Consider the following 10,966-nt stretch of genomic DNA (forward strand, 5'->3'; position numbering starts at 1 on the left):
GCAATCAACAGCGCGTGGTTCTTCAATTAGGTCTCCTTGGCCTACAAATTCTCTGAGTCTGGCTAACTTGAGATCCTCTCCCAAGTCCACATGGGGCTCGCCAATTGTAGGCTCACCAACTCCTGGTCTTGTCTCTCCATTGTAATACTGAAGATGAGATCCGACAGTTGTTTCTGAGGGTTGTTGCCCATGAGTCCTTCCTTTAGTGGGAGGCGCCAATGGTGGGTCTTCCCTTGGAGGCAAAGGCCTTCTATTCATATCCACTGTGATGTTTGTATCAATTTAGCCAGCTGTAGTGGCGAGGCTCGTGGTGCCTGTGGTGGTGACAGGATTTGTCACATCTGCGGTGTTCATGGGGATTCCAATTGTGATGTGAACCTGAGCATTCAGATCTACAGTCTGTGGGTCTCGAGGGAGACCCAAAGATGCAGATGGTGCGATTAGGGTTCTTCTCGTGTGAACCATGACATTTGATCAGATACGATATCCACGCTCTCAATGAAAGCACCAAACTGTTGACCTCGAAAAGTGATCAACTGACAGCGGGGTCGTATGGATCTGATGCTTGCCACGTGTTACACAAATAGAATGAAAAAGTAAAGAACGCACATATTTGTTATAGAGGTTCGGCCCCCTTTGATAACGGGTAATGACCTACTCCCCTTTTAGTTGTATTAATACCGCGGGTTAATACTATTTAGATTACTATAGGCGAGATCTGATATAGCACCCTTAAGGATACAAAGTATGAATCAAGATTGGCAAATCTCATGTGCTAAGAGTGCTTGTATGGGCGTGTGAGAGAAAGTGGAGAGGAGAAGAGTTATCAGACTTAGGCTTAGAGCTTGGAGGCTAGTATCAGGCTCAAACCGAACTTAGGTTTTCTAGGTTAGAGTTAAGACCTTTATATAGGAAGCCTAAAACCCTAATTTACACTTGAAATCCTAGATATTTGTATATTTAATTACTTTATTAAAAAAGACTAAAATGCTCTTGAACATAGATATTATTTAGCTATTCTATTGGGCTTTTAAGGCCCAATTTGCAGCCCAGATGACATTGTCCATATGTAGAAGTGCATAGAGAACCGTGTAGAGCTTCTCTTGGCCGATCAGACCCCTGTAGGAAGCAAGCTGGCCGACCATGGTGCAGTCTAGAGGATGGTTGGCCCAGGGGTAGCCAACCAGCTTCAGTGAGAAAGCTAGTCTATCACTTGATGCCTATTTGAGTGCCGGGGTCTCTGTTCGCTTAGGTACTGACTTGGTTTCTTATTGGTGAGCTGTACTATCACGTGGCACTAATTTTGTCCACGTAAGCACTTCCACGTACAAAAATTAGGATAACATAATGCTTTTAGTCCGATGGTGGGCCCGATAGTGAATCCGATTGTTATTCCATATTTTATTTTATTTTATCATTTGTAATTATTTCTTTTTAAAAATAGATAAAACAAAAAACCAATCAAATTGTTTTTAGAGTTTTAGAAGCTCAAAAATTGCTTTTAAAAGCCCAACCAAATAGCACCAAAAGTCCAAATAACAATAAAATTGGAATTCAACATGTAGACAAAATATTACTAAATTTCACTTTTTCTTTTATTGATTTTATAAAGTAGCATCGTTACTTATTTTGAGTCTAGAAGAATCTATATTATATTTTGGTGAACTATAGGCCTTGAGTGAGAGCAATTGCTTGCTTGATCTATATTTATATATGTAGTATAATCTAAAGACACATCAAAAATATTTTGAGTTTCTTTCAAAAGGAAAAAGAGAAAATCAGGTGTTGCATGATCAAAAAAACAGACAAGAATATATTGGGTTTTGCATGAGAACAATTATTAATTGTTTTTGAAAGGAGAAGAAATAAATTTCATGTCATTACCAAAAAAAAATTAAAATTAAAATTCATGATAGAAAATAATTGATTTTCCTAATTTCTGTTTTCTACTGGTAAGTATAAGAAAATGTCATTCCCATATAAAAGCCTCAACGTGGGTATGTAATGTATGGAGGGGTGCATCTTATTTACATTTTTTTAGCAACAAAATATTTCTATTTCCATTATGTATAAAATAAATTAAATTCATTTTTAATTTTTTCAAAAAATGGAAACCATGACACATTCCTTCCAGAAATAAAACCCTAAAAGGTCATTGCAAGGAACAAATCCCTTTCGAATAAATCCTTGCCGTCACTTATTACATCCAACGGTCGCGATTGCTACACAGCTCGTGCTTATCACTCACTCCCTTTTTTTTTTCTCACTTGTACTGTCTCCTTCCTTCTTTCTCTTTCTTCTTTAGCTCTTTCTCTGTGTAAACATGGCTGAGCCTATCACCGATCACCAAAGTTCTAAGCTTTCATCTTGATCTCAATCCTGTTTACTAGATTATAACCTTTACAAGTACAGAATATTAATATCTAACATAATCAAACCGAAAAAAAAACTGTTTTTGTTTTCCTTAAATTTTCCTTTGTTGGGTGAAATTTCTGAGCTACGAGCTTGTAGCTTTTTATTTTTATCAGAGAAACCCACTATTTTTTAAGCTGTAGGATAAAGCTATTTCTTGGTTTGAGCAAATTTCAGCTCAAAGTTTCAATCTTTACGTTCTTTTTTGAGGCACTCTGTTATGTGATATGGTCACCGATACTTATTCAAAGATGATGTCTGAGATTTCAATGCGATCGATGCTCAAAAGTTCTGATTATGGCGAAGATTTGGGGATGTTGATTCGGGAGCAGAGGCGGCAACAAGAAGCGAGCGAGCGAGAGAAGGAGCTCAATATCTACCGCAGTGGGTCAGCGCCGCCCACCGTAGAGGGCTCGTTGAACGCCGTCGGTGGTTTGTTTGACGCAGCCAACGCAGCTTCTGCACTTTCCGGGTTCAAGAAAAATAGCGGCAAAGGGTTCGTGAGCGAAGAGGAGCTTCGCTCCGATCCTAACTATGTTAACTACTATTACTCAAACGTTAATCTCAACCCGCGGCTTCCTCCGCCGATGCTTTCCAAGGAGGACTGGCGTTTTTCGCAACGAGTTCAGGGGGGCGGCGCCGTTGGCGGTTCTGCGGTCGGAGGCATTGGGGATAGGAGGAAAGTTGGAGTGGGTGGCGGCGAGGGTGGGAGCCCGAATAGGTCATTGTTTTCGGTTCAGCCTGGGATTGGTGGGGAGGAGAATGAGGTTGAGTCGAGGAAAGGTGCCGCGGAGTGGGGCGGTGATGGGTTGATTGGGCTCACTGGATTGGGCCTTGGAAGTCGGCAGAAAAGTATCTCTGAGATCATTCAGGTGAGCTTTCAGTGAGGATTCTTGGAACTACTTAAGCATTTCATTTTATATACATATTTTCAAATCTTATTTGCTTGGACTTTCATGCCATTAATTTTATGTGGTTCGTATTTAAATTATAATGTCTCGCATAAGCAAAGTAATTACTATATAGTCGTTTGTTGTTTTGTATTCGACTAGAGTATCTGGTGAGATCAAATGATTCGCTAACGTTTCTCAAAAATAGTTTCTCTTTGTTGTGAGAGGAAGCGAGGCTCAACTATCTGTTATATGTGACTTCATTGGTGGTTAATTTTTTTTAACTTTCATTATAAGTTTCGGTTATTTTTAATGAACTCCATAACAGTGAAATACTGAAATATGTATTTTCGGTTTGTATGAATATAGGTTATTCTTGAGTTGTACTGGTGTTCTCTTTTTGATGGGGTGGAGTTCATGAGTCGTGTATTCTTTTGGTTATTTGTGTTAGTTTTCATTAGTTTGAGACAGTTACTCCAGCATAATGGTTTAATTTTATTAAATTGTTTTTTTTTAGCTTCTTGATTTCCAATTTTTAAGATTTGCGAGATACGCATCCAAATGATGCACTGACTTTTTTGAGTAATTTGTTGGTTTTAGGTTTTGGGCTTCAACATGTTTAGGATTTTGAGATATGAATTCAGTGGTGCTGTTAACATGGCTGTCATGTTATAGTTTTTTTAACATTTGATTTCAAATCAATGATGAAATCTTTTGTCCAATACATTCTTTTCCTGTAAGAGCTGAATAATGCACTTTTAAATTATATGACCTATCTTTCTCCCAATATCTTATTAATTGCATCTGTATTCTTTATGTTTTATATTTGTTTTCAATGCAGGATGATATTAATCATTCAAAATCGGTCTCGAGGCAACCTTCTCGTCCTGCTAGTCGTAATGCATTTGAGGATAGTGTTGAAACTTCGGAAACCCAGTTTGCTCACATGCATCACGAGTTAGGGTCTAGGGATGCAATGCGTTCTGGTGGTAACATGCAGGGTATGTCTACTGTGCAAAACATTGGTCCATCTGCTTCTCATACCTATGCATCTGCTTTAGGTGCTACCTTGTCAAGAAGCACGACCCCTGACCCTCAACTTGTAGCTCGGGCTCCTAGTCCTCGCATACCAACTGCTGGAGGAGGGAGGACTACCCCAATAGATAGAAGAAGTGTCAATGGTCAAAACTCATTCAATGGTGTCTCATCAAATCTTGGCGAGTCTGATGATCTAGTAGCTGCTTTATCTGGTATGAATCTGTCAAGTGGTATGATGGATGAAGAGAAGCATGCACGATCACAAATTCAACATGAGATTGATAATCGACATCTTTTCAATTTGCAAAATGATCAGAATACTAGTCAGCAGCCTTATTTAAATAAGTCTGATTCTGGGCATCTTCATTCGCATTCATTTTCACAGTCGACTAAAGGCTCTTATCAGAATATGAATAAAAGTAGTGCGGGGATGGATTTGAGCAATTCTTCATTGATGCCCGATGACCAAGAATTTAATAAAACTGCTGTTTCTTCTGCTAATTCATTTTTCAGAGGACCTTCTACCCCAAATCATGGCAGAGGAAGCTCTTCCTCTCATTATCACAATGTAGACAATTCTAATTCCACTTATCCAAACTATGGCTTAAGTGGGTATGCTGTTAGTCCTACATCTCCATCAATGATTGGGAGTCCAATGGGAAGTGGTAATTTACCACCCTTGTTTGAAAATGCAGCTGCTGCATCTGCAATGGGTGGCCTTGATTCTGGGGCATTTGGAGGAGGTTTGGCTCTAGGACCAAGTATGATGGCTGTAGCAGCTGAGCTGCAGAATGCTGGTAGATTGGGAAATCACAATGCAGGTGGCATGCAAGTTCCAATGATGGACCCGCTGTATCTTCAGTATTTGAGGTCTAATGAATATGCTGCTGCACAAGCTTCTTCTCTTAGTGAAGCCACTATGGATAGGGAAGGGATGGGTAATGCGTATATGGATTTATATGGCCTCCAGAAAGCTTACCTTGATGCACTGCTTCCTCAAAAATCCCAGTTTGGTGTTCCGTACATGGGTAAGTCCAGCAGCTTGAATCAGGGTTACTATGGAAATCCCGGATATGGTCTTGGCATGTCCTATCCTGGAAGCCCATTGGCTGGTACTCTTATGCCAAACTCCCCTGTTGGATCTGGTAGTCCTGTCAGGCATAGTGAGCGGAATTTGCGCTTTTCCTCTGGGATGAGGAACATGGCAGGTGGTCTCATGGGAGGTTGGCACGTGGAAGCTGGTGCTAACTTGGATGAAAATTTTCCATCCTCTTTACTGGATGAATTTAAAAGCAACAAAACTAAATGTTTTGAACTTTCAGAGATTGCAGGCCATGTTGTGGAGTTCAGGTAGGCTCTATTCTCTTTTATCTCAACCCTGTGCACTTCATTGATTTGACCTGGCTTTCAGTAATTTAAATATCTTGTCTCTTTAAAACAGTGCGGATCAGTATGGGAGTCGATTCATTCAACAGAAACTTGAGACTGCCACAACAGACGAAAAGAACATGGTTTTTGAAGAAATTATGCCACAAGCCTTATCTCTAATGACAGATGTGTTTGGTAATTATGTGATTCAGAAGGTATTTACTAGATTTATTTGCATTTTATATATCCTAATTGCAGTGTAATATTCAGTTATTAATGTTTTGACCTCCCTTTATGTGGCTAACATTAACTGTTGACTTAGTTTTTTGAGCACGGAACTGCATCACAAATTAGAGAATTGGCCGATCAGCTCACCGGGCATGTTCTGACTCTAAGCCTTCAAATGTATGGCTGTAGAGTGATCCAGAAGGTATGTTTGATGAGATGGCATATATTAAAAGGATCATTCATATTTTGCTAGCTGAGATTTCTGACATGATTTGTAGTGGGGTCCTATTTTTCCATATCAACTCCCACCTGGTGATATTGAGTTTTTTTTCCTGTCTAAATTCATCTATTAGAAGAGCAATGATGTTCCTCGTATATGTACATTCCAGAAAGTGGAAATATCATTTGTTTAGGATATATGTAATTCCAGTCTTTGTAACTAAGAAAATATGCGATAATGTTATGCTTGGAGAAATGGGTTACACCTTAATTTACATGGAAATTTGGCATCTTATCTTAGTACATGTAGCTATATAAAGAATTGTATGGTTTTTAAGTTGAATTGTTCCTGCCCGTTTCTGGTGGATGGTGGTTGTTGAGGTAAAAGCTGTTTATAAAATATCTAATGTTGCATTAAAATTGTGTTTTGCTATATATATGTTCAGGCTATAGAAGTTGTTGATCTGGATCAGCAGACAAAAATGGTGTCAGAACTGGATGGTCAGATCATGCGTTGTGTACGTGATCAAAATGGGAACCATGTCATTCAGAAGTGTATTGAATGTGTACCTGAAGATGCTATACAGTTTATTGTTTCAACTTTTTACGATCAAGTTGTGACACTGTCAACTCATCCATATGGTTGTCGAGTTATTCAGGTTAAGAACATTCTCTTTAATTAATTTCAACCACACACGAAAGTGTATATTTATTTGTAGATTCTGTATGAATGCATAGCAGATACTTTATATGGTTTTTTGCATGTTAAAGTTGCAAATTAATAATGATTATTGTTTTGATCTAACAGAGAGTCTTGGAACACTGCAATGACGCCAAAACACAGCGGTTAATGATGGATGAGATTTTACGGTCTGTTTGCATGTTGGCGCAAGACCAATATGGGAATTATGTTGTACAGGTTTGTTTGTTTTTTTTTTCATCGTTTTATTGGATGTCTTAGCTCTGAAATGTATTGCAGCTGACCCTGTTTGGATATGTGTTCTTTTTCTTTTGGGCTAACCGCACATTTCGTAGTATTAAATATCTGCTCACTAGTTTTGCAAAAATGACTAGTTAACGGAACGTGGCTTTATGACTTTTCTCATTAATAATGGCTTTGTTCACTAGCTTTTTGATTGATACATTTCCATTTACAGCATGTCTTAGAGCATGGAAAGCCACATGAACGTACATCCATAATTAAAAAATTAACTGGACAAATTGTTCAAATGAGCCAGCAGAAGTTTGCTTCAAATGTCATAGAGAAGTGTTTAACATTTGGAACACCTGTTGAGCGCCAGGCTCTTGTGGATGAAATGCTGGGTTCCACTGATGAAAACGAGCCCCTTCAGGTTTGACAATTTTTATGTGCACAGTGCACACCATCTTTAATCCAAAGAATGTGTTAATTCTTATCTGGGCAAATTTTGCTTTTCCAAAAATAACATGAAAAGAAATAATGTAAAATGTACAAGGCTTGCTTGCTTTCTATTAGTAGCACTGGTTCCGTGGAATATTACATTTCTCATTTTTGAGTGATTGAGGATGAAATTGAATGATTTTATTCTATTATGCACCTCCTCTCTCATCTTACCCTTTTTTTGTAACATTTATATTGTTTTACAAGGCCTTTGTTTTGCCATGGTTTCGAGGATTTAATTTGTGATTGTTTTGAATAATATATTTAATTTCACTGTGGCCAATCTTGTTGTTGTCTTTTAACCCATTCTTATTTTGGATTTTGTTTCTTGTGACTTTGTTTTAGGTGATGATGAAGGATCAGTTTGCAAACTATGTTGTACAGAAAGTGTTGGAAACTTGTGATGATCAACAACTCGAACTAATCCTTAATCGTATAAAAGTTCATCTGAATGCTCTCAAAAAGTATACTTACGGGAAGCATATAGTTGCACGTGTAGAGAAACTTGTTGCTGCTGGAGGTACTTTCACCACCCTCTTGTTCTTTATCATACTCTTTGTTTGCATATTTCATTCACTTCAAAAAAATAATAATAAGTTATTATTCCCTTTGTCCAAGTTTTGGTTCAAATTCTTTTTCTCCATCTTTAGTGTCTGCAGATTCCTTAGAATTTAGGCATTTGATTGATCATGGTACTTTCTAAATAACTGACATGGTGATCTCTAAATCTTTTGCAGAGAGGAGGATTAGCATTCTGGCTCCACATGCTGCTGCAGCAGCTGCAGCTGCTGCCGCTGCCGCTGCCGCCGCCGCCGCTGCTGCTCAGACAATGGCATAGGAAATGAAGTTGTTGTACAGCTAACTGAGGATAGTACGAGTGCCCTCTCTCTTTTTTCTTCTTTTTCTTAATGTCTAGTAAAAGCTCCGACTATTATATTCTATGGAATGGACGGTAGCTAATTGAAAAATAAATATTGTTGGTTGTACCTAAACCTGTACATTTTTTTTAGTTTGAGGATATATAGCTAGAGTCAGGCTAGTTGATGATGAGGCTCAGATTGTGAACACACACACCTGATGCCCTTTGCAGAGGAGATAAATTTAGTGTACAAGTTTCAAGGGTGTAAAAAGGGAGGAGGTAGTAAATTATGTGATCGTGACTGTACAAAATGTTCTCAGGTCTAGAATATGCTTGTTTTATGGGAGAGTCCTGAATTTTTCTTATGTATGGGATTCAATTTTTTTCCCCTTAATTTAAGAAACTTTTTCCCTTTCATTTATTATCTGTGGTATATGCATGAGCTGTGAGTAACATGCAATAATGATCTCCTCTTGTTTACTTTTTCGTTATTAGGATTAATATATGTGAATATTCTAGTCATTTACGAACCCATAACTTGAAAAAGAGAAGAAAAAAAAACAATTTGTAATGTCACTAAAAGGTATAATGATGCTTTTGCGTTCTAACTGGAGAAGATTTCAGAAGCCTTTCATTTGATTCATGACTCGTTTTCTAACTTGAGAAAGTTTGTATGAGCTTTTCCATCCATTTTTCTCCCTAAAGAGTGTATAATATAATCCAAGTACTTCATGGTCTTGTACATTCTTGGCTGATCCTGCATCATTGATTCCACAGGACCAAGTTCAATTCCTTCGTGTGGAATTACAAATGTTGCTATTGACATTCTTGCTTTGTTCTCATTAGTTACGGCTCTGTGCTCAATGCTTTTGTACATCCCATTGCTCCAAGCCTGAAAATCAACTGTTTCAGTTTTTTTTTTTATCCCTAAATGTTGATCCCAATTAGAAATGATAAGACAAAATGTCCAAGTTAGACTGTACAGAAAAGACATTAATCACTCAATATTCGTAAACCTTATTTTACTGTCTGTTATGTATTATCATATAGCATATACATTCAACTAGTGTATCTCAATATTAGTAGCTATTCCCATTTAGTATTTAACCTATCTCTAAGGATTACCTCAACAACATCACCGATGTTGACCACCAGTGCGTTTGGGATTGGCTTTACAGGAAGCCATGTTCCCTTATATCTGATTTGAAGACCGGTGATGTCGTCGTCCTGGAGAAGTAGGGTTATGGATCCACCGTCGGAATGTGGACTAACACCGAGAACAAGGTCAGGCTTGGAGCAGGGTGGATAGTAGTTCATTCTCATTGATTGTTTCCTCACTACATGAAGCCTCTTCAACCCATTCTTATCCATTCCCATCAACAAAGACATGCTGGCCATGATTTCCTCACTTACTCTCTCTATTTCTCTTGAGTATTCTTCAACTGCTTCCCTGTTCATAGTTTAAACACAACAAGAACATGGGAAATCTTATAACCTTTAAATAGTTGGAATAGACTGAAAAACACAACTATTTATGTAGGCATATACAGTTGCAATTTTCTGTAGACTTTACTAGTACGTACTTGAAACCTGATAAGGTTGTTGGCCAGTACTTCATGTTTCGAGCTTCAAGTGGGGATGTCATTAAGTATATCAAGTCACCCCAATCCAGTTTTTGGTCTTCTGAAACTACGTATGCCTGGCCATATCCTTGAAGGTCATTCTCTGCCATTGCATACTTCTTTTTCTCTTCCAATGGGAGATTGAAAAAATCTGCGACAACAGCCTTCATTTCACCTAAAACCTCCTCTGGAACCCCGTGGTTTATTATCTAGACAGATAAACATGTTCCCATATTGAATATGATAAGCATAGAAACTATGTAATACAAAAAAAAAAAAAAAATTGTTACTGAAATTGGATAGTGTACCTGAAAGAAACCCCATTCTTTGCAGGCAAAGTCTAGTTTGTGTAGTTCATCTTCATCTCCATTGATCAGCAGAGATAAATCTATGGCTGGAATTTCATTAAACTTGGGGTAGAAGGTGGAATCGAGTGGCCTGTCTTTGCTCTCCTGTATGTATCTTTCCGGAACAAACTCGGAGTCATTCCTCACCATCTCCTGGACACTTGGTACTGGTAAAGACTTTCCCCAACCCAATTCTCCATCAACTTTAATTCCTCCATGTTCAAGTTCAACCTCTGAATCCATTGTACGAACTTACACTACTTTGTCCAAGTAAGCACATATATATTTACATGCAACTTGCCCAGGATTGGAGTGCTTAAATATCGAGTTTATGACTAGTAGAATCTATATTTTCCTCTGATCGAAATGCCCTTTTTAACGCTTGTGCCATTGTCTTTAATTGCCATCTTGTTACGTTAAATTCTATTTTGCCAATCGTTATGTTCAATGATTAAAAATGACCAAACCATTGGAGTTTTCTTGTAGAATCTCGCTGGAGTTATCTGTTTGTCACCACAAGGACAAAAGATAATGAGGGAAAAAGTTGAAATGATTATTGCAAT

The 10,966-nt window shown here is 38.1% G+C and overlaps 2 protein-coding genes across 2 annotated transcripts; one reads left to right on the forward strand and one right to left on the reverse strand.

The window, feature by feature from the left end:
* The first annotated feature begins 2,013 nt into the window (after positions 1-2,013).
* On the forward strand, positions 2,014-8,851 carry LOC115706937 (pumilio homolog 1). Its single transcript, XM_030634715.2, has 9 exons — positions 2,014-3,284; positions 4,144-5,690; positions 5,782-5,923; positions 6,031-6,138; positions 6,602-6,814; positions 6,964-7,074; positions 7,313-7,507; positions 7,921-8,095; positions 8,313-8,851. The coding sequence occupies exons 1-9, from the start codon at positions 2,640-2,642 to the stop codon at positions 8,411-8,413; spliced, it is 3,237 nt and encodes a 1,078-aa protein (XP_030490575.2). The 5' UTR covers positions 2,014-2,639; the 3' UTR covers positions 8,414-8,851.
* A 35-nt stretch (positions 8,852-8,886) lies between these two features.
* On the reverse strand, positions 8,887-10,966 carry LOC115706938 (protein SRG1). The gene is made up of 4 exons (XM_030634716.2): positions 10,365-10,966; positions 10,018-10,265; positions 9,560-9,884; positions 8,887-9,326 (listed from the first exon to the last, which is right to left on the reverse strand). Exons 1-4 carry the CDS (start codon positions 10,644-10,646, stop codon positions 9,075-9,077), a joined length of 1,107 nt encoding a protein of 368 aa, XP_030490576.2. The 5' UTR covers positions 10,647-10,966; the 3' UTR covers positions 8,887-9,074.

Source organism: Cannabis sativa, chromosome 1, assembly GCF_029168945.1.
Source record: "Cannabis sativa cultivar Pink pepper isolate KNU-18-1 chromosome 1, ASM2916894v1, whole genome shotgun sequence".
Taxonomy (NCBI): Eukaryota; Viridiplantae; Streptophyta; class Magnoliopsida; order Rosales; family Cannabaceae; genus Cannabis; species Cannabis sativa.